The sequence below is a fragment of the Macaca fascicularis genome, chromosome 20 (assembly GCF_037993035.2).
Source record: "Macaca fascicularis isolate 582-1 chromosome 20, T2T-MFA8v1.1".
In the NCBI taxonomy this organism is placed as follows: Eukaryota; Metazoa; Chordata; class Mammalia; order Primates; family Cercopithecidae; genus Macaca; species Macaca fascicularis.
The window spans coordinates 63,371,292-63,396,907 of record NC_088394.1 but is presented as its reverse complement, the minus strand read 5'-3'; the positions used below and the strand labels follow the sequence as shown (position 1 = coordinate 63,396,907).

At 40.9% G+C, this 25,616-nt stretch overlaps 1 protein-coding gene across 25 annotated transcripts in view; it reads right to left on the bottom strand.

Moving 5' to 3' along the window:
• Nucleotides 1–25,616, bottom strand: part of LRRC36 (leucine rich repeat containing 36) — a 58,200-nt gene that overhangs the window by 11,929 nt on the left and 20,655 nt on the right. For 13 of the 25 annotated variants that reach the window (XR_012429014.1, XM_005592254.5, XM_005592256.5 and 10 more), the window contains exons 5-9: nucleotides 23,144–23,232; nucleotides 10,371–10,495; nucleotides 8,736–8,787; nucleotides 6,618–7,058; nucleotides 2,178–2,476 (exon numbers count right to left, since the gene is read on the bottom strand). Coding sequence is in view for 24 of the 25 variants with exons in the window: in XM_005592254.5 (XP_005592311.2) it covers nucleotides 2,178–2,476; nucleotides 6,618–7,058; nucleotides 8,736–8,787; nucleotides 10,371–10,495; nucleotides 23,144–23,232 (1,006 nt within the window). In the remaining variant the exon portion in view is untranslated. Of the gene's footprint in view, nucleotides 1–2,177; nucleotides 2,477–6,617; nucleotides 7,059–8,735; nucleotides 8,788–10,370; nucleotides 10,496–11,156; nucleotides 11,422–23,143; nucleotides 23,233–25,192; nucleotides 25,315–25,616 lie in introns of those variants that run through there. The other 12 variants (XM_074027354.1, XM_074027353.1, XM_074027355.1 and 9 more) reach the window with 8 other exon arrangements.

Here is a 25,616-nt window from a genome sequence, read left to right as displayed (position 1 = left end):
TCTGCCTGCCTTGCCTCCCAAAGTGCTGGAATTACAGATGACTTACACCTTTCAGAAATTAAAGAGTATATTTCTTTTTTATTTATATTCAAGCAGCTGTTTTAAAGCTTTCCATAAAGATAAAAATAATGTCTAACAGAAAAAAAGGAGTTTTTAAGATCTTTTAGAAAAGCATATTGAAATTTTAACAATTATTTATTTGTTTATTTATTTTTATTTTTTGTAGAGAGAGGGTCTCCTGTGTTGCCCAGGATGGTCTTAAACTCCTGGCTTCAAGTAATCTTCCACATTGGCCTCCCAGAGTGTTGGGATTATAGGTGTGAGCCATAGCATCTAGCCAGATTTTAACAATATAACATGAAATAGAGGTTAAAAAATTTCCTTGAACATGTCTGATTAATATAACATCCCAAATATGCTAAATGTTGCTGGATCTTCACACTGAATACATTAACACACAGTTAATGTTCTTGTCTGGTAAAATAAGCATGGGGGACTGAGAATGAAAAGAGACCAAAAAACTAAAGAAAACATTGCAAGACTGCCCCCTTTGGTGCACAAAAATTACAGCCACTTCCAAAGTTCTGAAAACTGAATAGAAAGTCTTTAAAGAGTAAAAAACAAAAACATAAACAAAAGCACTCCAAACAAACCAACAAAAACTCTGTAAACCCACCCCAATGTGTAAGATTTCCAACAACTGAAAAATAAGTAACTAGAAATGGCTGTTTTTGACCAAATCTCCTGCTTCCTTACAGGGCAGTAAATGATTGACAAATGGTTCCTATCGCAAAGATTCTTGGGTACAAGGGAAGAGAAGACCCTAAGAGCTGGGGTTCCTCTAACCACATGGATGGATCTTCCTCATGATGGAAGTAGAACCTGGAGAAAAATGAACATTCAAAAAGACAAGAGAGGAGAGTAGAAGGCATTCTCCACAAGGGATGTATGCAAAGGCAGGAGCAAAACTTGCTGAGAACTAGTAATGATAAAGTTTTATTGTATGACACTATCATACTAGGATATTTTGTTTTATTTTATTATTTTTTTTGGAGACAGAGTCTCACTCTGTTGTCTAGGCTGGAGTGCAATGGCTCCATCTCGGCTCACCACAACCTCCTCCTCCTGGGTTCAAGCGATTCTCCTGCCTCAGCCTCCCAAGTAGCTGGGATTACAGGCATGCACCACCAAGCCCGGCTAATTTTGTATTTTTAATAGAGATGGGGTTTCTCCATGTTGGTCAGGCTGGTCTTGAACTCCCAACCTCAGGTGATCCGCCCGCCTCGGCCTCCCAAAGTGCTGGGATTACAGGTGTGAGCCACCGCGCCCAGTCACTAGGATATTTTATAAAATGAATTACATGTATACTGTTTATATGGGAATGGTTCTTGATTTTTCATTCATTCTCTGAACTACTTTCAGCTAAAAATCCCTTGGATAATCTAATTCATCTTGTTTGCTGCTACATTGGAAAAAAAATTTAAATTGTTTTAACTTCTAGACAGAAAAGCAAAGCAATGCTTTTATTATTATTATTTTTTTTATGAAACTGAGTCACTCTGTCATCCAGGCTGGAGTGTAGTGGTGCAATCTCGGCTCACTGCAACCTCCACCTCCGGGGTTTAAGTGAGTCTCCTGCCTCAGCCTCCTGAGTAGAGTAGCTGGCACTACAGGTGTGTGCCACCACACCCAGCTAATTTTTGTATTTTTTAGCAGAGATGGGGTTTTGCCATGTTGGCCTGGCTGGTCTTGAACTCCTGACCTCAGGTGATCCACCCACTCAGCCTCCCAAAGTGCTGGGATTATGGGTGTGAGACACTGTGCCCAGCCTGAAGCAATGCTTTTATAAGAACTATTTAATGTGCGGCTGAAGCAAATGTGTAAATATGATGAGACTGTAAACATAGATGCTACAGAGTTCAATCTTCAGCTGGAAGTAGATCAGGGACAGTTCTCCCTGTGATATAAGTGAGAAAATGGCAGCAGTGGGGGAATGACTTTCCCAAGAGCAGAAGGTTCAACAGACATTAGCTTGGCAGCATTAGCCACCAGCCTCTAAAAATCTCTTTGAATTTCTAGCTCTGTTGGTCAGAACCACCTCCACTCCCAACAGAACCCTCATTCTGGTCTTCAAGCTGACATGTTTCTTGCACAAACACAAACAAGCCAATACTTGCCTCGCTGCCTGTAGCGTCTTGGAAACCATGCTTTAGATTCAGGTTGGCAAGGATATTGTCCTTCCATTTGAATCCTCTCTTCGATGGGCTTAATGACCTCTTAGTAAAAATCTTTCTGTCTTCTGAAGTCCCAGGAGACAACAGCAGTGTCCGCAGAGGAGTTGTCCTGTTTCCCAGGACAGCGTTGTTTGGGACAGAACCGTGTGCTGGTGTTAAATCACCGAGGCTGGTAGATAATTGTTGCTCTACATTGACGAATAGAGCAGGGTCACTGTTGAGATGGGTTGTGGCATACAGATCTGTGGAGGAAACAGGCTGAGAGATGAACCTGCCCCTTGACTCCCTCATGTCTCACTTCTATCCATACCTGGCCTGTAGTCCAAGGGTCATAATAACCACTCCCTAGCATACATCCTCAACTCTTTGACAAAACTCCAACTCTGGTTAAATCCAACTGTCCACATATTCCAAGCCTACACTAGAGCAGGGGAACATAGCTGGAGAACGAAACGCATCTGTTCTGACCTTTCTAACTTTAAACTCATGACCACTATTGTAACTGCACCACTCATGACTTAGTGGTGCCCAGTCCTTCTATTTTTTTTTTTTTTAAGAGTCTCGCTCTGTTGCCCAGGGTGGAGTGCAGTGGCACAATCTCGGCTCACTGTAACCTCTGCCTCCCGGGTTCAAGATATTCTCCTGCCCCAGCCTCCCGAGTAGCTGGGTCTACAGGCAGGCACAACCACGCCCAGCTAATTTTTGTATTTTTAGTAGAGATGGGGTTTTACCATCTTGGCCATGCTGGTCTTGAACTCCTGGCCTCAAGTGATCTGCTGGCCTCGGCCTTCCAAAGTGCTGGGATTACAGGCGTGAGCCACTGTGCCCGGCCTCTCCTAATATAATACTTTGGCCAATTTACTCTTCTATTCTCTGAGACAAATATTTCACATCTCTTTTCTTTTTTTTTTTTTTTTTTTTTGAGATGGAGTCTTGCTCTGTCACCCAGACTGGAGTGCAGTGGCTGGATCTCAGCTCACTGCAAGCTCCGCCTCCCGGGTTCACGCCATTCTCCTGCCTCAGGCTCCCGAGTAGCTGGGACTACAGGCGCCCGCCACCACGCCCGGCTAATTTTCTTGTATTTTTAGTAGAGACGGGGTTTCACCATGTTAGCCAGGATGGTCTCGATCTCCTGACCTCGTGATCCGCCCGTCTCGGCCTCCCAAAGTGCTGGGATTACAGGCTTGAGCCACCGCGCCCGGCCCACATCTCTTTTCAAACTTCCAACACCTTCTCTTCCCTTCTTACTCCCAGGTGCCAACCTCCTTTATTTCACTGAGAGGCAATCAAAGAAAACATCTACGTGATCACACCATTAAATCTACCAACTCTCTTGTATTTGTATTAAATTCTCTGCCTTCCTTCTTATTACAATAGATGAACTATCTGTGCTTTTATTTAAAGCCAGTGTCTCCACTGGTGGACTGGATTCCATTTTTTATAATGGTCCCTTTTCTCCCTGGCATCATCAGTTTTCCCTCCACTAGATCATTTCTACCAGGATCTCCTTGACCCCATCCCCTCTCCAGCTACAGTTCCATTTCTCTGCTTCCTTTTACTGCAAAACTCCTTGAAGGGGTTGATATGGGTTGGCGGTGTCCCCAACCAAATCTCATCTTGAATTGTAGCTCTCATAATTCCCACATGACAAGGGAGGGACCTGGTGGGAAGTAACTGAATCATGGGGGCGGGTCTTTCCCATGCTGTTCTTGGTGACAGTAAGTCTCATGAGATCTGATGGTTTTATAAAGGGGAGTTTCCCTACACAAGCTCTCTTGCCTGCCACCATGTAAGACATGACTTTGCTCCTCATTCACCTTCTGCCATGATTGTGAGGCCTCCCCGGCCATGTGGAACTGTGAGTCAATTAAACCTCTTTCCTTTATAAATTACCCTGTCTTGGGTATGTCTTTATTAGCAGTGTGAGAACAGACTAACACAAGGGTTGTCTATATTCAATAACTCTACTGCCTTGCTTCCAATTTTTTCTTGAATTCACCTCAGTGAGGCTTTCATTCTTATGCATCCCCTGAAGCTGTTCACTAATGCCTTCTTCATTGCCAAATACCATAATCACTTCTCAGTCCCAGGCTCCCTCCCTCCCTATCAGAAGAAGCATTTGACCTAGCATTGATGACTCCCTCATTCTTGAAACACATTCTTCACTTAGCTTCCAGGATATCACTTCCTCTTGGTTTTTTCCCCTCTATCTTACTGGCTGCTGCTTTCTCACTCTCCATGATGGTTTCTCTTTATCTACTTCTAATTGTTGGAGGGCTCAGGACCAGTCCTCAGATCCCTTTTCTATCTATATTTACTCTTTCAGTGAGATTTCACCCAGTCTCACAGTTTTACTGTCACCCATACACTTATAATCTCCAAATTTATATTTCCAGCCATACCTTCTTCCCTAAACTCTGCACTAGTATGTCCAATTACCAAATTGGCATCTCTGGAAAGTTTTAATAAGGCACCTGAAACTAAAGATGTCTAAAACCCAACTCTTGATATTTATCTTAAAATCTGTATCTCCCATTCTTTTCCATCTTAGTAAATGAAAGCTCTGTTCTTCTAGTTATTCAGACTCAAAACCACAGAATCATCGTTAACCCTTTCTCCCACACTTCATCCTGGATCCATCAGCAAACCATGGAGTGTCATCTTCAGAACATATTCAGAATCTGACTACTTCTCACCACCTCCACCGCTATCTGTCTAGCCCAAGCCATCATTATCTGTTACGCTGATTCCAATCTCTTAAAGCATTTTAAAAAAAATTCTACCCTGCTCCCCATAGTCTATTCTCAACCCGACATCCACAGTAATTCTTAAGTGAGATCACATCACTCCCTTGCTACAAACCCTCCAACTCCTTCTGATCTCACCCAGAATAAAAGTCTGGCATCTTTGTTACTTCAGCTATACACTCTACTTTCTTTGCTGCAGCCACACTGGCCTCCCTGAGGTTCCTGGAACATGAAAAGTATGTTCCAGCCTCAGGACTTTTGCATTTATTCCCACTGTCTAGAAAGTTCTCCTCCCAGACCCACATGGCTTACACTCATTCAAGTCTCTACTTTTATGGTGCCTCATCAGAGAAGCTTTCTGGACCATTCTGTCTAAAGCATCACCTCCTCCTTATCATGCTCTGTGCCCTTATATAATTTTTTCCACAGCACTTACCATAACCTGACATATATTTACATGTTAAAATGTTTATCATGTGTCTTACCCCATGAGAATATAAGCTCCATGAAAGTAGGGATTGTCTTCTTATTATGGTAAAATATACATGGAACTTTATTTTGTTTGCTACTTTATCTCCAGAGTTAGAACAGTGTCTGGGACACTGTAGGTGTTCAATGAGTTTGGTTGAATAAGTAACAGAAGAGTGATCTCTGTCACTAACTCTGAAACTAACTTTTGTTTTTGTTTTCAAGACGGAGTCTTGCTCTGTTGCCCATGGAGTGCAATGGCCTGATCTTGGCTTACTGCAACCTCTGCCTCCCAGATTCAAGCAATTCTCCTGCCTCTCAGCCTCCTGAGTAGCTGGGATTACAGGTGCACGCCACCATGCTCAGCTATTTTTGTGAGTGCGTGTGTGTGTGTGTGTGTGTGTGTATTTTTGGTAGAGATGGGGTTTTACCATGTTGGCCAGGCTGGTGTTGAATTCCTGACCTCATGATCCGCCCAGCTCAGCCTCCCAAAGTGCTGGGATTAGGAGCATGAGCCACCGTGCCCGACCTGAAACTAACTTCTTCTGAAAGTAACTCAGAATAGAAGTGACTGTGAGTGGCCGGGCGCGGTGGCTCAAGCCTGTAATCCCAGCACTTTGGGAGGCCGAGGCGGGCGGATCACAAGGTCAGGAGATCGAGACCACAGTGAAACCCCGTCTCTACTAAAAATACAAAAAATTAGCCGGGCGCGGTGGCGGGCGCCTGTAGTCCCAGCTACTCGGGAGGCTGAGGCAGGAGAATGGCGGGAACCCGGGAGGCGGAGCTTGCAGTGAGCCGAGATCGCGCCACTGCACTCCAGCCTGGGAAACAGCGTGAGACTCCGTCTCAAAAAAAAAAAAAAAAAAAAAAAAAAAAAAAAAAAAAAAGAAGTGACTGTGAGTAAAGACTAGATGTCCTGGGATGCTACTTAACTAAAATAGCAAGTAGCTGTGATGCTCACTTTCCTACAAATTTTCCCTAATATATATATATCATGTTAAACTAATACCCTATAGATTTCTGGAGGTTCCAAGGACCACTGGTGATCCTAAAATACAACTTAAGAAATGCTAATACAATTTCAGAAGGGTTAATTCCAAAATTTTCAGTTATATCTTCTACCTTCATGCCTATGAAGAAGAGCTGTAAACTGACAGGAAGCTGTTACCTGAACTAAGCTTCAAAAGCCTTCTAGTGCTGGAGTCGGGGTTTGACAGAGAAGTCAATAAGTCTCCACAGGAATGTGAAGCAGTGGCCTTTATGTCATTTGAAGGCTTTATGCTGTACTCTTGATAGTTCTTGCTTCTCTGAGGCCTTTTACCAAGACTTCCATGCAGGGATAGAGTTTGAGAATAATGACTGTCATAATTTTCCAGACCAACATCTGAAGGTAACTGATAGGGATGGATCTGGCTAGAATCACCCACATCCAGGCGTTTACTCAACGAGGCATCATGGGTAAGCTGAAAAGTATCAGGTTTTGGTATCAATTCCTTTTCTGGAGAAGAACCTGAAGACTTATTGTCCAAAAAAGATACTTGGTACCCTTCTCTAGTCATCTTCTCTGGGGATCGGACTGTGGACTGACGAGGCGAGTAATGTCTGAACCCTAAACACCACCAAGGTAAAAAAACAAAACATGGTAAGAATTCTTTGTGGCCTAGCTGGGAGTACCTCTGTTCACTGAACATACTCTCTGCCAGAAACACCTCTCAGGAAGAGGTGATTTATAATTCTGATTAATGGTAGCATAAAGTGATGAAAGGACTTCCACATGGAACACCACCACCACTAATAAAATGTGGGACTTTTGTGTAAACAGTAAATAATCTATAACATTCTGGAGACAAATTCTTTTCCTTTTATTTTATTTTATTTTATTTTTTTTGAGACAGGGTCTCACTCTGTCACCCAGGCTGGAGTGTAGTGGTGCAATCTTGGCTTCTTGGCAACTTCCACTTCCCAGGTGCAAGCAATTCTCGTGCCTCAGCCTCCCGAGTAACTGGGATTACAGGCATGTGCCACCATGCCCAGCTAGTTTTTGTATTTTTAGTAGAGACGGGGTTTCACCATGTTGGCCAGGCTGGTCTCCAACTCCTGACCTCTAGTGATCCACCCGCCTCAGCCTCCTAAAGTGCTGGAATTATAGGCATGCACCACCACGCCTGGCTAATTTTTGTATTTCTTGTAGAAACAGAGTTTCACCATGTTGGCCACACTGGTCTCGAACTCCTGACCTCAGGTGATCCACCTGCCTCCACCTCCCAAACTGCTGGGATTACAGGCATGAGCCACTGCTCCTGGCTGAAAAAAATTTTTTTTAATTAGCCAGGTGTGGTGGTAGTCCTAACACTTGGGAGGCTGAGGTGGGAGGATTGCTTAAGCCCAGAAGTTTGAGGTTATTATGAGCTCTGATTGTGCCATTGTACTCTACTCTAGCCTGGGCAACAGACTGAGACCCTGTCTCAAAAAAAAAAAAAAAAAAAAAAGGAAGGAAGGAAGTGGGAAGGGAAGAAAGAGAGAGAGAACGAATTGCCTAGAAATCTACATCCATCTAAAATACCCTTCAAGAATGATAGTGAAATAGAGGCATTATCACACAAAGAAAAGCTGAAAGAACTTATCACTAATAGACCTACATTAAAGTATGTACCACTAAAAGGAAAGGAAAATGATATCAGAAGGGAAGCCTGGGAAGAAAAAGGAAGTGAGCAAACAGTGGTTAATAAATGGATAGATTTAAATCTACATTGACTATATAAAAAATATTATCTTATGAAGTCTTTAAAAATATAGAGAATTAAAATTCATAATAACAACATATAAGTCAGGAAAGAATAAATGAAATAAAGTACTATAAGGTTTTTGAATTATGTAAAAGAAGACTTAAGGTATTAACAATTTAAACATTATGTAAGTTAACAATATATATTATCATTTGGGGAATAATACTAAAAATATAGAAAAAGCATATAACTTATAAACTAGTAGAGATAAACAAATGGATGAATAAAAAAATAATAAATACAAAAGAAGACAAGAAAGGTAAGAAAAAGAATAGTCAGCCAATGCAAAAAAAATCAAGAACAAAGGAGGTCAGAATATCCACTCTTTAGGCAGAGAAGTCCTACAGGTTACTAATCATCCAGGACAGTCCCTCACGAAAGCAGAAATTATTTGACTAAATAGGGCCCCCGTATTGAGACATCTTCATCTCCCAAATCCCATCACATCCAGACTTCTCTGATTAGTATGGGGGAAAATACTCAGTGAGCAAAATATTTACCATCTTCATGGTGATTGTCACTTGGCATCTCCCTTCTTGCCACTTCCTGTGTCTAAAAAAAGTTTGAAAGTTTAGGTAGAAGGAAGTCCATGTGTGTTCAAATGTGAGCTTATTAGACCAGGGGTTCAGAATACTTTCCTGTTAATGGGAAAGACTATCCTTGCAAGTAGGGAAACAGACCTTTAAGCAAAGGTCCAGTTTAAGTCTATTTTAAAACAGTCACAATACAAGGAAATTCTAGAGTTGCTTGAATATCCTTAGGAGGTAAAGATCATAGCAAACAATGACTGTACTTTCTCTGCTTTAGATAGCTCAGCATACAAGGTAGATGAGGCCACTCTCCAACTTTGCTTTTTCTGTTTAAAGGACTCTCATACTTATTGTACCGGCTGGTAAAGCTGACAACCACCATAGCTAAGGGGGTTTTAATAGGCTGAAAATTAATCTGAGGCATAACTAGGCAAGAATTGAAGCAAAACAGAAAACCATCTAGGGTTTGCTTTTAAAAAAATTATCTTAAAGTATTCAGTGTCTTTTTGGTAGTCATGGAGAGAAAGAAATTCCACTTCCTTAATTCTTAAACTAAAAAGATACAGCAAACTATTCAATTTCCTTTTTTCTCACTTCAAGAAGTAATTTCAGAGACATTTTTTTGTTTGCTTTTTAATCCAAGAAGTGCTATTTAACTGGAGATTGCAATACTCTTTGTCTCCACTTCCTTAAGTCAATATGATTTTAAAAAATGGTAACTAAGATCGTTTCTAAGTCATCCAAGTAGAATCTCCAAAAACAAAGAAACTGATTAAATGCTTATCTTTTTTAAAAGGTGAAGGTAGTCTATACCCGAACTGAAAAGAATAGTACTTTTTACTAATTCAGTCTTGATTATCCAAATTATGGATCAATCAGAGCCTTTGCTGCTTTTCTTTCTCCTCCTGGCTATTTTCTACAATTTTATTGTTCATAAATATATCAAAGAAAAGGCAAAGAAAGGGAGCAGGTGAATATAAAGTAGTCAGTTCTGCTCCTTGTATCATATTCACTCACACAAACAAGCCTTACATAATGGTTGCATCCCTTCTGTCATCAATTTTTTCACTAAAACCTTATTTTTCACTACTCCCCATCTTGCATGATCTCTATCTTCCCATTGCCCACAACTTCCATGCCATCTTTACCCCTTAAACTTTACTTTTTTTGTTACACTGAAGAGGCAGCTTTGCGAAAGTCATACCTTAAATGTAAGACTCAGCATTAAAGGGCAGAGGTAGAAAATGTAAGAAGCAAGGCAACAGGAGATGGAGATACTGGATAGAGAGGAGAAAATTTAAAACCAGCCAAAAACTGTAACAGTTGCATTCCTGTTTGAGGACCAAAATGCCTGTCATAGATATGCTAAAGTTATATGTATAAATATATGACATTAGATAACAGGTTAGTGTGAGAGAGAGGGAAATGGGAGATTGAAATTAATGGAGAAGGTACTCTACATTCTGTCCTGCCCTTTCCTTTAAAAGGGTCTAAAATGCCTTCAAACAAGTCCTCTGAGACCTTCATAAATAATTGAGAGACCATTGAATTATCAGTATTAATCACTGACTAGCCAACAGATCAGCAGGAGAGTGAATACATTACCTGTGTCCCCAGTGGGAAGGTGTCTAATTTCTGATCAGGTGTACCATTGCCCTGAGTTGCAGAAGTACTTAGGGAATCCTTTATTTCTCGGTTGGGGAAGGGAATAAAAAGTCCTTTGTTTGAGTCTGTGTTAAAAGAAAAAGCATACAATGAAGCACTGACCAGACTTCAAAGACAGCATGTCTAATGGAAAGATACTAAAAGGAAAGTCACAAGATTGAGTGCTAGTTCTGGTGCCACCACTTGGAGGCCACATGAATTTGAGCAAATCACTTAACTTCTCTACATCTCTCACTTCATTTGGAAAACAGAGATGATAAAGTCTAAACTTTCTATCTCTTAGGGTTGAGCCAGGTTAAAACAGGATAATGGATATGAAATGGCTTCATAATTTATGAAGTGCTCAACAGAAACTGAGTGGAAGGCAAATACTTTGCACATTTCCTAAGCTAATAAATAATTAACTTTGATACCAATTAAATAATCTCCAACTACAGGGGGAGATGCTGGGAATAGACTCCTGGTATTACACATCTCTAGGGTACTAATCAGCAGTCAGCACTGATTGACCATATCAAATCAGCCTTTTTTTACCTTACTTTCTCTCTTTTGTAAAAAGAGAGAAACTAAGCTGGGCATGGTGGCTCACACCTGTAATCCTAGCACTTTGGGAGGCTGAGGTGGGCAGATCACTTGAGGTCAGGAGTTCAAGACCAGCTTGACTAACTTGGTGAAATCCTGTCTCTACTAAAAATACAAAAATTAGCTGGGTGTGGTGGTGCACACCTGTAATCCCGGTTGCTCGGTAGGCTGAGGCAAGAGAACTGCTTGAACCCAGGTGGTAGAGGTTGCAGTAAGCCAAGATCATGCCACAGCACTCCAGCCTGGGCGATAGAGCAAGACTCTTTCTCGGGAAGAAAAAAAAAATCAAATGTATTAGAACACTCTGTATGTTATTTTCGGTGAGAATTTTTTTTTTTAAATTTTTACATTAAAAAAAGTTTTAATAGAAACAGGGCATCCCTATGTTGCCCAGGCTGATTTAGAACTCCTGGGCTCAAGCAATCTGCCAGCCTTGGCATCCTAAAGTGCTGGGATTACATGCGTGAGCCACCAGGCCTGGTAAGATTTGTTTTCTAGTGAAAGAAAAATAATTTTTAAAAAGCAAAGGAACTAGCATTCCATTTTCATTAAAAAATACTGTTAGGGCCAGGCACGGTGGCTCACACCTATAATTCTAGCACTTTGGGAGGCCGAGGTGGGTGGATCACCTGAGGTCAGGAGTTCGAGACCAGCATGGCCAACATGGTGAAACCCCGTCTCTACTAAAAATACAAAAATTAGCCAGGCGTGGATGCCTATAATCCCAGCTACTTGAGAGGCTGAGGCAGGAGAATCACTTGAACCCAGGAGGCGGAGGTTGCTGTGAGCCGAGATCGTGCCATTGCACTCCAGCCTGGGCAACAGAGCGAGACTCCATCTCCAAAAGAAAAGAGAAAATCCCATTAGTATTTTGCAGTTCACCTTTCAAATTTTCATGTTAGTTTAATACATATATTCACAAAAAAGTGACAAATAAATTTTAACTTTTTTCCTGTTTTATAATTTTATTTTTTTACCAATATTTTTACTGTGATTAGAAAAATTATTTTAAAAATAAAAAGTAAAAATAACAAAAACTATAGCCTAGTTCTGGCCACTTTGGAAACTGTTATTAAGAAGAGCCTGCCAGCAATTCTATTACAGGCCAGGCACAGTGGCTCATGCCTGTCATCCCAACACTTTGGGAGGCCCAGGTGGGTAGATCACTTGAGCCCAGGAGTTCAACACCAGCCTGGGCAACATAGTGAGATCCCCATCTCTATTGAAAATACAAAAATGAGCCAGGCGTGGTGGCACAAGTCCCAGCTACTTGGGAGGCTGAGGTGGGAGGAACCCTGAGCTTGGGAAGTCGAGACTGCAATGAACTGAGATTGTGCCACTGCACTCCAGCCTGAGTGACAGGAGTGAGACAAGAATGACAAGAAAGAGAGAACGATTCTATTAGGCTGTCATATTTGTACAAAGGTTTTTCCACTCTTGATCAATACATTTATTAATTGTAGAATTCTGGGATTTGGGGTCTTCTGGGGGGACTTGAATTAAAACAAAAGTTTTGCTTTTGTTTAAGGAATTTTTTTCCAGCAGGATTATGTAAGAAGATAGTATCAAGAACTTGGGCCTTTGTCAAACAATGCGCTCTTATGCTCACTTTCATCTACTGGTTGTGGCAACAGAAAGCCACTACAAGCCAGTGCAACTGAGAGTAGACAGTAAATAAAGCCAGCCTCTTGAGAACCAGCCCTTCCATCCATTTGGGGCTCTAAGATGCTTTCTATTTCTGAATTGCCTTCTGGGACTGAAATGTCCTACTTAAACACAAGATGCTCTTCCAACCACTGGACTTGACAGAACTACTTTTCTGCAAGTGATGTGAGCTATCAACCTTTTTGTTCTCTGGTTCCCACTGCAGTAGTACTACAGAAGAAACAAGGTGAAGCAGAAACTGCTAGTTGTAACACAGTTTTTGTGCGAATGAGAATGGTTAGTAGGCTGTGACTTTGGGTTCAGGCCTCCTCTTACCCTTATCCTGCGGAACAAGACTTTGCAGGTGTTCAAGACCCTGCTCCATCCTGCTTTTCCTTCTACAGCACATATGCTCTTTTCCAGATTCACAGGTTCCTTTTCTTTCAACCTATGTATTGGTTCAAATCCCCTACCGCCTGAACTTCTTGCTGAGTGCTCTCATAGTTCTCCTGGGTTTTAGCTATCACTTAAATCTGAGTGACTCTTAATGTAAATCTCTTAACCCTGGTCTCTTTTCTGATGTCTAGACCTAAATTTCCTGAACAGCCCCCAATTAGTGCCCGCACACAACTAAAAAGTCAATATTTTATTTCTTTTTTTTTTTTTCCTTGAGACAGAGTCTTACTCTGTTACCCAGGCTCTGGAGTGCAATGGCACAATCTCGGCTCACTCCACCTCCTGGGTTCAAGCAATTCTCCCACCTCAGCCTCCTGAGTAGCTGGGACCACAGGCATGCACCACCACGCCCAGCTAATTTTTTTGTATTTTTAGTAGAGATGGGTTTCACCATGTTGGTGAGGCTGGTCTTGAACTCCTGACCTCAAATGATCCGCCCACCTTGGCCTCCCAAACTGTTGGGATTACAGGAGTGAGCCACCGCACCCAGCCAAAAATCAGTATTTTCTAGCCAAACTCATTATCTTCATTTCCAGGCCCACTTCTGCTGCTGGTGCCTCCCCCAATCTTGTTATTGGCATTACCATCACCCAATCACTTAAGATACAAACTTGTTATTTGACTCTTACTCATCTGAAATCTCAATTACCAAGTTCTACAGAATCACTCTATAACTGTGTGAGAAGCTTTATTTTAATTGAGATATAATTCATATATCATACAATTCATCCTTTTACAGTGTACAATTCAGTGTTTTTTAGTATATTCACAAAGTTGTACAACTACCACCACTATCTAATTCTAGAATATTTAATCACCCCCAAAGAAACCTCATATCTGTCATTCCCAATTTTTCTCTCCCTTCCATCCTCTGGCAAACAACAATATACTTTCTGTCTCTATGCAATGGCCTATTCTGCAAATTTTATATAAATGGAATCATACAATATATGGCCTTTCTGTCTGGCTTCTTTCACTTAGCCTGATGTTTTCAAAATACATGTTATAGCATGTGTTAGTACTTCATTCCTTTTTAATGCCTGAATATGGATATATCACACTTTGTTTATTCATTCTCCAGTCAATGGCTATTATGAATAATGCTGCTTTCACTCCTGTACAAGTTTTTGTATGAACATAGATTTCCATTTCTCTTAGGTATATACGTAGGAGTGGAACTGCTGGATCAAATGTAACTCTATGTTTAACTTTTTGAGACTGTTTTCCAAAACAGCTGCACAATTTTACTTTCCTACCAGCGATGTATGACGGCTCCAATTTCTGTACATCCTTGACATTGCTTTTCTTTATAGCAACTTTTTTAATTGCCAAAACTATTTTATTTTTTATACATATTACTTCATCACTGGATATTAAGCCCAGTATTCAATAGTTACCTTTTCTGCTCCTCCCCTTCCTCCCACGCTCCCAGTCATTGCTTATTAGATGTCCTTTTGATTCTAGTTGGCCTAGTGGATGTGAAGTGGTATCTCCTTATAGTTTTGCTTTGTGATGTTGAGCATCTTTCATGTGCTTTTGGCCAGCTGCGTATCTTCTTTGGAGAAATGTCTATTCAAATTCTCTGCCCACATTTTTTTTTTAATTGGGTTATTTTTGTCTTTTGTTATTGAGTTGTAAGGGTTCTTGTAGAATGAGTTGAGTACATTAGCTCATGCCTGTAATCTCAGCACTTTAAGAGGCCGAGGTGGGAGGGCCGTTTCAGGCCAAGAGTTCAAGACCAGCCTGGGCAACATAACAAGGCCTTATCTCCACAAAAAATAGTTGGGTGCTAAAAAAAAAAAAAAAAAAAAAAAAAAATAGTGGTGACATGCCTGTAGTCCCCACTACTCAGGAGGCAGGAATATCACTTAAGCCCAGGAGTTTGAGGTTGCAGTGAGCTACGATTGTGCCACCGTACTGCAGCCTGGGCATGACATTACCCTCCAGTTTTTTAAAATATAGAATGAATATTAATTAGATCCTACTCAGATATACAGTCTGCAAACATTTTATCCTATTCTGTGGGTTGTCTTTCCACTTTAATAGTGTCCTTTAAAACACAAAAGATTTTAATTTTTATGAAGTCCTTTGGTTGTTTTTTGTGTCATATCCAAGATATAGGATCACTCTTGAAAAAACAAAACTGATGCCTTACTCTGCCACTATTATGACTAAGTATGTCATATACAACAATCAAGAAAATGAAGCAATTTGTATTCTGAGATCATTTTTTTCTTGTCTTATTTTTTTATTTTTTGTCTTGTCTCAGTTTATTTTATTCTTTTTCTTCAGACACAAAATATATCCAGCCCTTAATTCCAAAAGCAAATTTAATTATGACATGTTGTCCAGCCCAGGTTTGAACATCCATATAATCAATGCGATAGGGCAATTTGTTTGAAAATTATTTTCTATTTGTAATAATAGAGAAATGGGTTTATCATACAGATACAGGGGCAAATAATAGCTACTTCTACTATCAGTAACCCCAGCTGGATGAGGCTCCATTTCACATGTTTGTACAAAGACCCTGCAATCAATGGGAGGCTGAGATCTGGCCAGATCCCCTTCAAGGAAGGACTTGCTGCCCAGCTGCTGGAGGGCACTTCAGCCGTTTGCTCTTCATTCAGAGTCCGTCTTAGCTATCAAGAACCATCTCCTGGGCCGGGCGCGGTGGCTCAAGCCTGTAATCCCAGCACTTTGGGAGGCCGAGACGGGCGGATCACGAGGTCAGGAGATCGAGACCATCCTGGCTAACACGGTGAAACCCCGTCTCTACTAAAAAATACAAAAAACTAGCCGGGCGAGGTGGCGGGCGCCTGTAATCCCAGCTACTCGGGAGGCTGAGGCAGGAGAATGGCGTGAACCCGGGAGGCGGAGCTTGCAGTGAGCTGAGATCCGGCCACTGCACCCCAGCCTGGGCGGCTGAGCGAGACTCCGTCTCAAAAAAAAAAAAAAAAAAAAAAAAAAAAAAAAAAAAAAAAAAGAACCATCTCCTGATGCCATTCTCTTCCAACGACAGTTCACTCCCCATGACAGAGCTAGGCAGGGTACAAAGGCCCAGACATTTCAGCCTAGTAAGGGACATTCTGAAGGGAAGTTCTTACTCTAGAGCTCTCTCTCTGCTTAACCCTCTTTCCTCCCCTTCCTCTCAGTGTTACTCTCAAATAAACATATTGTACCCCAGATTCCACTGAGATAAAAATATAAGAGCAGAAATAACTTGGCTTTCACTAGTCTCCAAAACCATTTCTTTTAAATTGCTAATCACCAATAAAAACAACACAATCCCCAACATTTAAAATATTAATATGTAATAACTATTGCAGATATGATAATTATTAAAGGTAATTGGTGAGGTGGTTTTTTCCTATCATGAACAGACTGTGTGTAATCTTAGTAACCTTGTATTTTCCCCCCTTTAAATAATAGTTGTGTCTTATATTCATAAATTCCATTTTTCTGAAGTTTGAACTACATAGCAAAACACTGCAGGTAAAAATACTTCATGTTTTGTATCCAGGCTTTCTTTTCGTATCCTCCAGGACTTAATCAACCTGTGCTTCCTCATCTGCATTTATTTTACCATTGGTCTCCTAGGACAGGTCCTCATTACCTCCCACTAACTAAATCTAGCTTGAGTTATCTCTCAAAATCACACATTTAAGCATGCCTTGCCTCTAAGAGATCCTTAATTATTACCTATTTTCAAGAGAAGAAAATGAACATAATTAGTAAAGAGGGCCTTTGCAACTTGGCTTTATCTCCAGCCACCAGCTGAGTCAATTTCCTGATCTGTTTCACCTGTCTGCTGCTGCTTTTCCCTCTACATTGCCGCTGCTTTTCTCTCTACCTTTTCCCCTCAACTATGCCCACTGAACTCTATTTGAATGCCCAACTAAAGTGTTGTTTTGTGCAGCCTTTTCCCAGGCCTACAATGAGTACTAACTGCAACCGCCTCTCCTCCATCCCTCTATATCTCTGCCACAGTGAAACTCTTGTCTCACGGTGAAGCCTGACTTGTGACCTAATTAGCTGTAATAAATCCCTCCAAAATGGGAGTATGTGAAGATGTGACACTATTTTAATCATGTCCTTGTCTGCCTACCCCCAACACAGGATTTGCCCAGTAGATACTCCTTTGCTGAATTGCTCTCATTTCCACTGACAGAGATTGCTAACTGCCTCTCCCCCATATTCATTATTCCTCCCTTAGAACTCTTCCCATGACAGCCCTAGATTGTCAACATCTGGATTTCTAAAAGAGAGAGAAATGAACTTCTATCTTGTTCAAGTGACTATTTTGAGAAGTCCCTGCTATTCCAAGCTGATTTTTATTCAGCCAAAACTCCATCATGGCTAAACCAAGAGATGACATGGATCAACATGTTGAAATGGGATGGTTTTCAATGCTAGACACAGGAATGAGCCACTGAGGGTGGCTGTGGTGGATTTTTCCTTGTTATTTTAGAATAATATATTAGATCAGTATATTTTCAGTAGGACTCTATTTAAAGGCAAATAGAACTGGCAAAAACAGTGAGTTAGGTTGTTTTCAACTAGTACCTACAGGATAAATGTAAATTGTTCTTAGGCATTCACTGTTCTCCAGAACTTGACCTTCTACCCAACATAAACCTTCCACCCAAACCACACCGACACATGGCTTTCTTCATGACCTACCATGCTCCTTACCACTTCCAGACAGTAATTCACACCAACCCCACCAATCAAAATGTGCTGCTCCTCTTTTCAGGCCATTCCATTGCTGTCTAGCCTGTAAGGTCTGATGGCTTTGTTTCCATATCTGTCATAAAACCTTTCTCCACTGCCCCCAGCACACACTGGGCTTCTGTAGCATGTCACCAGCCACATCAGTGTTTCTCAAGCTCAATGTTCTAATAAACTCTGAGAACAGGAGTCCAGTTTGAGAAACTATAAGAAACTAAACTCAGTATACAAAAAGGCATCTTAAAAAGATTATATTGGAACAATTTGGCAGTTTCTTACAAAGCTCAACATACTGTTACATGATCCAGCAATCATGTTCTTTGGCAATTACTCAAATGAGTCGAAAACTTATGCCCACACAAAAACCTGCACAAGGTTGTTTATAACAGCTCTAGTCATAATTGCCAAAACTTGGAAGTAACCAAGATGTCTTTCAGTGGGTGAGTGGATAAATAAACTGTGGTACATCCAGACAATAAAATATTATTCAGCACTAAGAAGAAATGAGCTGTTAAGCCATGAAAAGGCATGGGGGAAATTTAAGTGTATATTGCTAAGTGAAAGAAGCCAATCTGAAAGGCTACATACTGAATGATTCCAACTATATGACATTCTGGAAAAGGCAATACTATGGAGACAGTAAAAAGATCAGTGGTTGCCAGGAATTAGAGAGGATGAAGGAATGAATAGGTAAGCACAGAGAATTTTTAGGGCAGTGAAGCTATTTTTGTATGATAGTAGAAAAATAGTACAATGGTACAATAGTAGAATGGTAGATACATGTCGTTATACATTCATCAAGCCCATAGAATGTACAACACCAAGGATGAAACCTAATGTAAACTATGAACTTTGGGTTATAATGATGTGTCAGTGCAGGTTTATCCGATTGTAACAAATGTACCACTCTGGGGCAGGATATTCATAGTGGGGGAGGCTGTGCGTGTGTGCAGGTAGGGTATACGGGAACTCTACTGCCAGCATTTTTGCTGTGAATCTAAATCTGTTCTAAAAAATAAAGTATGTTTTAAAAATCAGATTATTGGCCAGGTGCAGTGGCTCACATCTGTAATCCCAGCACTTTGGGAGGCCCAGGTGGGCGGATCACTTGGGGCTAGGGGTTCCAGACAAGCCTGGCCAACATGGTAAAACCCTATCTCTACTAAAAACACAAAAATTAGCCAGGCGTGGTGATGCACGCCTGTAATCCCAGGGAGGCTGAGGCATAAGAATCACTTGAACCCGGGAGGTGGAGGTTGCAATAAGCCGAGATGGCACCACTGCACTCCAGCCTGCGCAACCGAATGAGACTCTGTCTCAAAAACAAAAAAAGTTTCACTAAAATGGATGGGCTTTGGTCTGGGTCATAAAGAACGGTAGGATATGAGTAAAGCATTACAAGCAGAGGGACAGCATTAGTTTAGGGACAGATGAGGGAGAAAAGAAGGACTATTTGGGGAGGAAGGAGTGGTTTGATTGAGTATTGGACATTGTAGTTGACAAACAGGAGATAAGATTTCAGTTTAGGTTGAAGAGACGAATTACACATAGAGCTTAGGGGAGTCTTATATGCCAAGTAAAGGAGTTTAGACTTAATTTAGTAGGGGAGTAGGAGCCAGAGAAGTTTTTGAGCAGGTAAGCATAATGAATTATCACAGCTGTGTTTTAAGAGAATTAATCTGGCAGCAAAGTACAAAATGAATTGAAGGAGTAAGAGACTGTGAGGCAGTATCATGTAATGGTTAAGAGCACTTTGATGACAGATGGACCAGAGTTTGCCTCCTAGCTCTGCCACTTACTGTATAACTGGGGCAAGTTATTTCACCTTTTTGGGTCTCAGTTTCCTCACCTGTAGAACCACCTTCAAGGTCGTTGTGAGGATTAACTGAGATAATTAACCATGCCTGGTAAAAAAAGACTATCAAGAAATAGAAAGGGGCTGGATGTGCTGTAATCCCAGCGCTTTGGGAGGCCGAGGAAGGCAGGTCACTTGAGGCCAGGAGTTCGAGACCAGACCGATCAACATGGTGAAACCCCCGTCTCCACTAAAAATGCAAAAATTAGCTGGGCACAGTGGCACGCACCTGTAATCCCAGCTATTCCAAAAGCTGAGGCATGAGAATTGCTTGAACTTGGGAGGCAAAGGTTGCAGTGAGCCGAGATCCTGCCACTGCACTCCAGCCTGGGTGACAGAGTAAGACCCTGTCTCAAAACAACCAACCAACCAAAAAACCAAACAAAAAAAGAAATGGAAAGGAAGGCTCGTCAATTGTGGATCATACTATAGGGCATGAACATTCAGCTCAGAGGAGCAGCAGTGGCAAACCCCAACATGATTCTGGGACAGGGTAATGGTAAAGTTGTGGTGATACTGATGAAACCCTAGGAGCTGTTTAAGGCTGGGGGAGAGGGGCTCATTTGTTTGTTTGTTTTGGGGGTTATTTTGGACATGTTTAGCTTGATAGGCTGTTAGACAGTGGTGATTCCAAGCGTATATTACAAGTTGGTCAACAGAAATACGGGCCTGGTGCAGAGAGAGACCAGTGCAGGTTGTCAAAGCTAGACCAATATATTTAAGACATGAGGAAAGAATATAAAATAAATATAAATAAATAAAACAGGCTGGGCACAGTGGCTCACGCCTATTATCCTAACACTTTGGGAGGCTAAGGGGGGCAAATTGCTCAAGCTCAGGAGTTCAAGACCAGCCTGGGCAACACAGCAAAACGGCAAAACCCCTCTCTACAAAAAAATACAAAACTTAGCTGTGCATAGTAGCACACACCTGTAGTCCCAGCTACTCAGGAGGCTGAAGTGGAAGGATGGCTTGAGCCCAGGAGGCAGAGGTTGCAGTGAGCTGAGATTGCACCACTGCACCCCAGCCTGGGCAACAGAATGAGACCCTTTCTCAATAAATAAATAAATAAATAAATAAACAAACAAATGAAACATTTATTTATTTATAAATAAGGCTGTAAAATAGATGAGATCAATAGAGTCAAAGAGAAAAAACAGGAGAGCCCAAAGATGTAGCCTAGGTACGCATATTTTGGGGATATGGGAAGAGAGAGAGGAACCTTTCAAAGACTCAACGATTATGTGGTTAGGAGAATAAGAGGAGGATCCAAGACAGTGGAGGTTCACTGCCATTTGAAATGATTGGTGGAAAAACACCATTGTGAACAACTGAGCTAGTGAGAGATGTTCTCCAGAAAGTTTTCTCCTAGCCTGTGGCATGGCCATTAACGTGGCATAACCACTTCGATCATATTGGATTACCAACAGTGCTTACTGGCAACACACCCCAGGGAATCCAGCACAAACACAATTTTCGGTGGAAAACAAAGCTCCTTAACGTTTTGAAGTAGCAAAATAAATTTGATATTAAAAAAAAAATCCAGGCAACAGCTGGAGCTTCTAAGAACTTTTAGAAATGGGCCCTCTAGCAAAGCAGTTTGTTCTTAGAAGAGAAAGTGCACTTTCAGACTTTTTTAATTGTGTTAATGAAGTAATATGGCATAAATGAAGTCTAATTCAGCTCACACAAAAAAGAGGTTGCCAAATTATGCTTCAATGTGTTTTTCTCTGTCTAGAAATGGATACTTAAATGCCTGTACCTAGAAAAAAAGACTAGGCTGTATACCAAAAGTAGTATACCAAGGAAGGCTGTATACCAAAGCATTAACTAGGACCCAACTGTTGTTTTTCATGATTTTCAGTCTTTTTCAAAATTATTACAATAAAATTGTATCAATTTAAAAATATTAAAAATGCTATTTAAAATGAAATAAAGTATTCATACTCCCAATATTTATATGTGCTGGGACATCCAAGAAATGAACATTAAAATCACACCTCATTATGTCTTTTTGTTTGTTTTTTGAGACAGAGTCTCACTCTGTTGCCCAGGCTAGAGTGTAGTGGCACAGTCTGGGCTCACTGCAACCCCGCTTCCCGGGTTCAAGCAATTCTCATGCCTCAGTCACTTAAGTAGCTGGAATTGCAAGCATGTGCCACCACACCTGGCTAATTTTTGTATTTTTAGTAGAGATGGGGTTTTGCCATGTTGGCCAGGCAGGTGTTGAATTCCTGGCCTCAGGTGATCTGCCCATCTCAGCCTCCCAAAGTGCTGGGATTACAGGTGTGAGCCACTGTGCCTGGCCTGTGTCTTATTTTACCACAAAATACTGTAAAAATGATTTGTCAATAAATGATAAGAAATCAAGAAAATAAAATACATGTTATAAACTGAAAACCCTTAATGTCTGAACTACAGTGTAGAGTCAACCTACTAAAGTTATTGCTTGGCTTTTAGGAATTGATTTTTAGAGTTTGTATATAATTCACTAGATTCTTCCAAGGGAAGAGGCACTGAGACCAAAGAACATTTTTTCAGGTAAAAGTTCGCTTGATTTATTTGACAGTACCAAAAGCTAATCCACAAGGATTCACTGGATGCAACTTCTCTGGTGGAAAGCTTTCTCCCAGCCTGTGGCATGACCATTAAGGTGACATAACCACTTTATTTCTTTTTTCTTTTTATTTTTTTTTAAGACGGAGTTTCACTTTTGTTGCCCAGGCTGGAGTACAATGGCATGATCTCGGCTCACCACAACCTCTGCCTCCCAGGTTCAAGCGATTCTCCTGCCTCAGTCTCTCGAGTAGCTGGGATTACAGTCATGCGCCACCATGCCCGGCTAATTTTGTATTTTTAATAGAGACGGGGTTTCTCAGTGTTGGTCAGGTTGGTCTTGAACTCGCGACCTCAGGAGATCTGTCTGCCTCAGCCTCCCAAAGTGCTAGGATTACAGGCGTGAGCCACCGTGCCCAGCCTGGCATAACCACTTTAACCATATTGGCTTATCAACTGTATTTCCAGGAACATAGTAAACATTTCCCCAGGAATATATCCCAAACACAAGAGATTCTGCAGCTGCAAAGGTTCTTGGTTGGGCAGCCCAGGAAGCCCAGGGTGTGAGCTGGATGTATGCATATGAGTCGCCAGTCTCTAATGATATCAATCACTGATGTAATTTTCTGGGTATACTAATGATGTAAAGTGATGTAAATGAAATTGAACTCTCCAAGTACAGCTTGTGCTTTGATGGGCTCTGGGTTAGGCCTGCTCTGTAAGGTCCTTCTGGCAGTGAGAGGATGGAAGAAAAACACAGTCAGTAAACCTGTGCTTGCTTCAAATCTGTTCTTTCTCAACTATGTGTCTTCATCTTACCCAATATTGGCTACGGCAGCTGAGATAACTGATGATTTAATCATTTTATAATCACAGGGAGAAAACTTACCCATTTCAATCCTGCTGTCAACATTAGCACTGACTTTTGATGCAGAGCTCTCACCTGTTACACAGTTTTTCATTGTCTTCTCCCTAGAGCTGCCACATAGAATAATTTATTTACAACTCAAAACAAAAACAAAACAAAACAAAACAAAAAACAAAAAAAAAGAAGGCTTCTGAGATCACCAGTAAATGCTATTTAGAAAACATTTTATGGTGATCGGATTTTTCTTAAATGCTCTTGAACATATTAATTTAATTATATTTCGGCTGGGCGCAGTGGCTCACCCCTGTAATCCCAGCACTTTGGGAGGCTGAGTCAGGTGGATCACCTGAGGTCAGGAGTTCAAGACCAGCCTGGCCAACACGGCAAAACCCCGTCTCTACTAAAAATACAAAAACTGGCCAGGCATGATGGCAGGTGCCTGTAGGCCCAGCTACTCAGAAGGCTGAGGCAGGAGAATCGCTTGAACCCTGGAGGCAGAGGTTGCAGTGAGCCGAGATCGTGCCACTATACTCTAGTTTGGGTGACACAGCGAGACTCCGTCTCCAAAAAAATAAAAATTTCACAAACATTTCAGTTAAAGCCATACTTTACAAGAAAAAGTAATATTTATACTGGGAAATATGAGAGAAGGACACTATAGTTCAGCCTATAAAGTGTGAAAGCCAGAAGATTTACAACTTAGATACTCTGTTTTCTTGACACATACTTAGATCTGAATTATTGAGGGAGTAGGATAGTTTCTTTCTAATTAAAACACTCATAGTTAGGACACAGAAAGGAAGATTCTGCTGCCAAGAATTATAGAGGAGACAACTGTAGCTGTTAGTTAGAAAAGCACACAAGAAAGACAGGTAGGTACCTTGGGTAGTACAGTAAGTACACAAAGCCTAGGCTGTAAGTATCAGATGCTTTATAATCACCATTTCATGTAATCATAAAAGGCCCCCTACTGGTTATTATTTCCATTTTATAGGTGGGGGAACTGGGACTCAGAAAGGCTTAAAAAAAAAAAAAAAAAAAATTCACCCAAAGTTAGAGAATTTATAAGATATTAATGTTAATACAGGGTACTTGAGTAACATTTTGCCTCCAGTTTTGCAATCATTATATGGTAACTAAACAGATAAATGATGGAATTAATTTATCTGTTTATTAGAAAGTTTATTCAGTTACACATTAATTAATCTCTGTATTTTTGTAGTGAATGGTACCCAATGCATTTAAAATAGAAATTAATCCATAAAATATATATACAATATTTTAGAAGCACTCAATTTCTGTCTAAAGAAGAGTGACTATTCTATGCAAAGAAACCTCAATAAATCTGATTTTAAAAAATAGGAAACTGACCAGGCGCAGTGGCTCAAGCCTGTAATCCCAGCACTTTGGGAGGCCGAGACGGGCGGATCACGAGGTCAGGAGATGGAGACCATCCTGGTTAACATGGTGAAACCCTGTCTCTACTAAAAAATGCAAAAAACTAGCCGTGCGAGGTGGCGGACGCCTGTAGTCCCAGCTACTCGGGAGGCTGAGGCAGGAGAATGGCGCAAACCCGGGAGGCGGAGCTTGCAGTGACCTGACATCCGGCCACTGCACTCCAGCCTGGGCGTCAGAGCGAGACTCCGTCTCAAAAAAAAAAAAAAAAAAAGAAAAAAAGAAAAAAAGAAACTAAGAAAAAATAGGAAACCAAGAATGTTCACAGAAGTCTGCACTATAAAACATACAATGGATCAAAGCAGAGACAGGCAAAAGTCACTGGGAAAGGAAAGGATCTCAAGCCAATGGGCATTGACTTCATTCATTCATCATTCAATACATTATTTCTTAGCATCGTCTGTATTCCAGACACGGTTCTAGCAACTAGGGATACTGTAATAAGCAAGACCAACAAGATCCTTGTTCTCATGGAGTTTATGTTCTAGTAGTAAAGGTAAAAGCAATAAACAAACAAAAGACTTATTCTGGAGAATAATATAAGAATAATGTTGTGGGGACATGTTCATGATATCTTGTTAAATTAAAAATGGTGAGCTAGGCAGTGGTGTGCACCTGTAATCCCAGCTACACAGGAGGCTGAGGCAGCAGAATCACTTGAACCCGGGAGATGGAAGTTGTACTGAGCCAAGATCGCACCGCTGCACTCCAGCCTGGGTGACAGAGCAAGACTCCGTCTCAAAAAGAAAAAAAAAAAAAAACAAAAAAAAGGATATTTACCAGAATATAATGAAGGTTTCTTTCTGAATGGTAGTATTATGAATTACTTACTTTATGCCTTGTGTTTTTTCTCTGTACTTTCCAAATTCTCAATAATAAGCATGTATTACCTTTGTCATCAGAAAAAAATACTGATATATCTATGTGTCTATAGTACAAAGGATATCTGGAAGGATGTATACCAAACATTACTAATAGTTAACTCTCAGTTGTAGGATATGAAGTGACTTTGACTTTTTTCAGTGTAGTTTTCTGTATT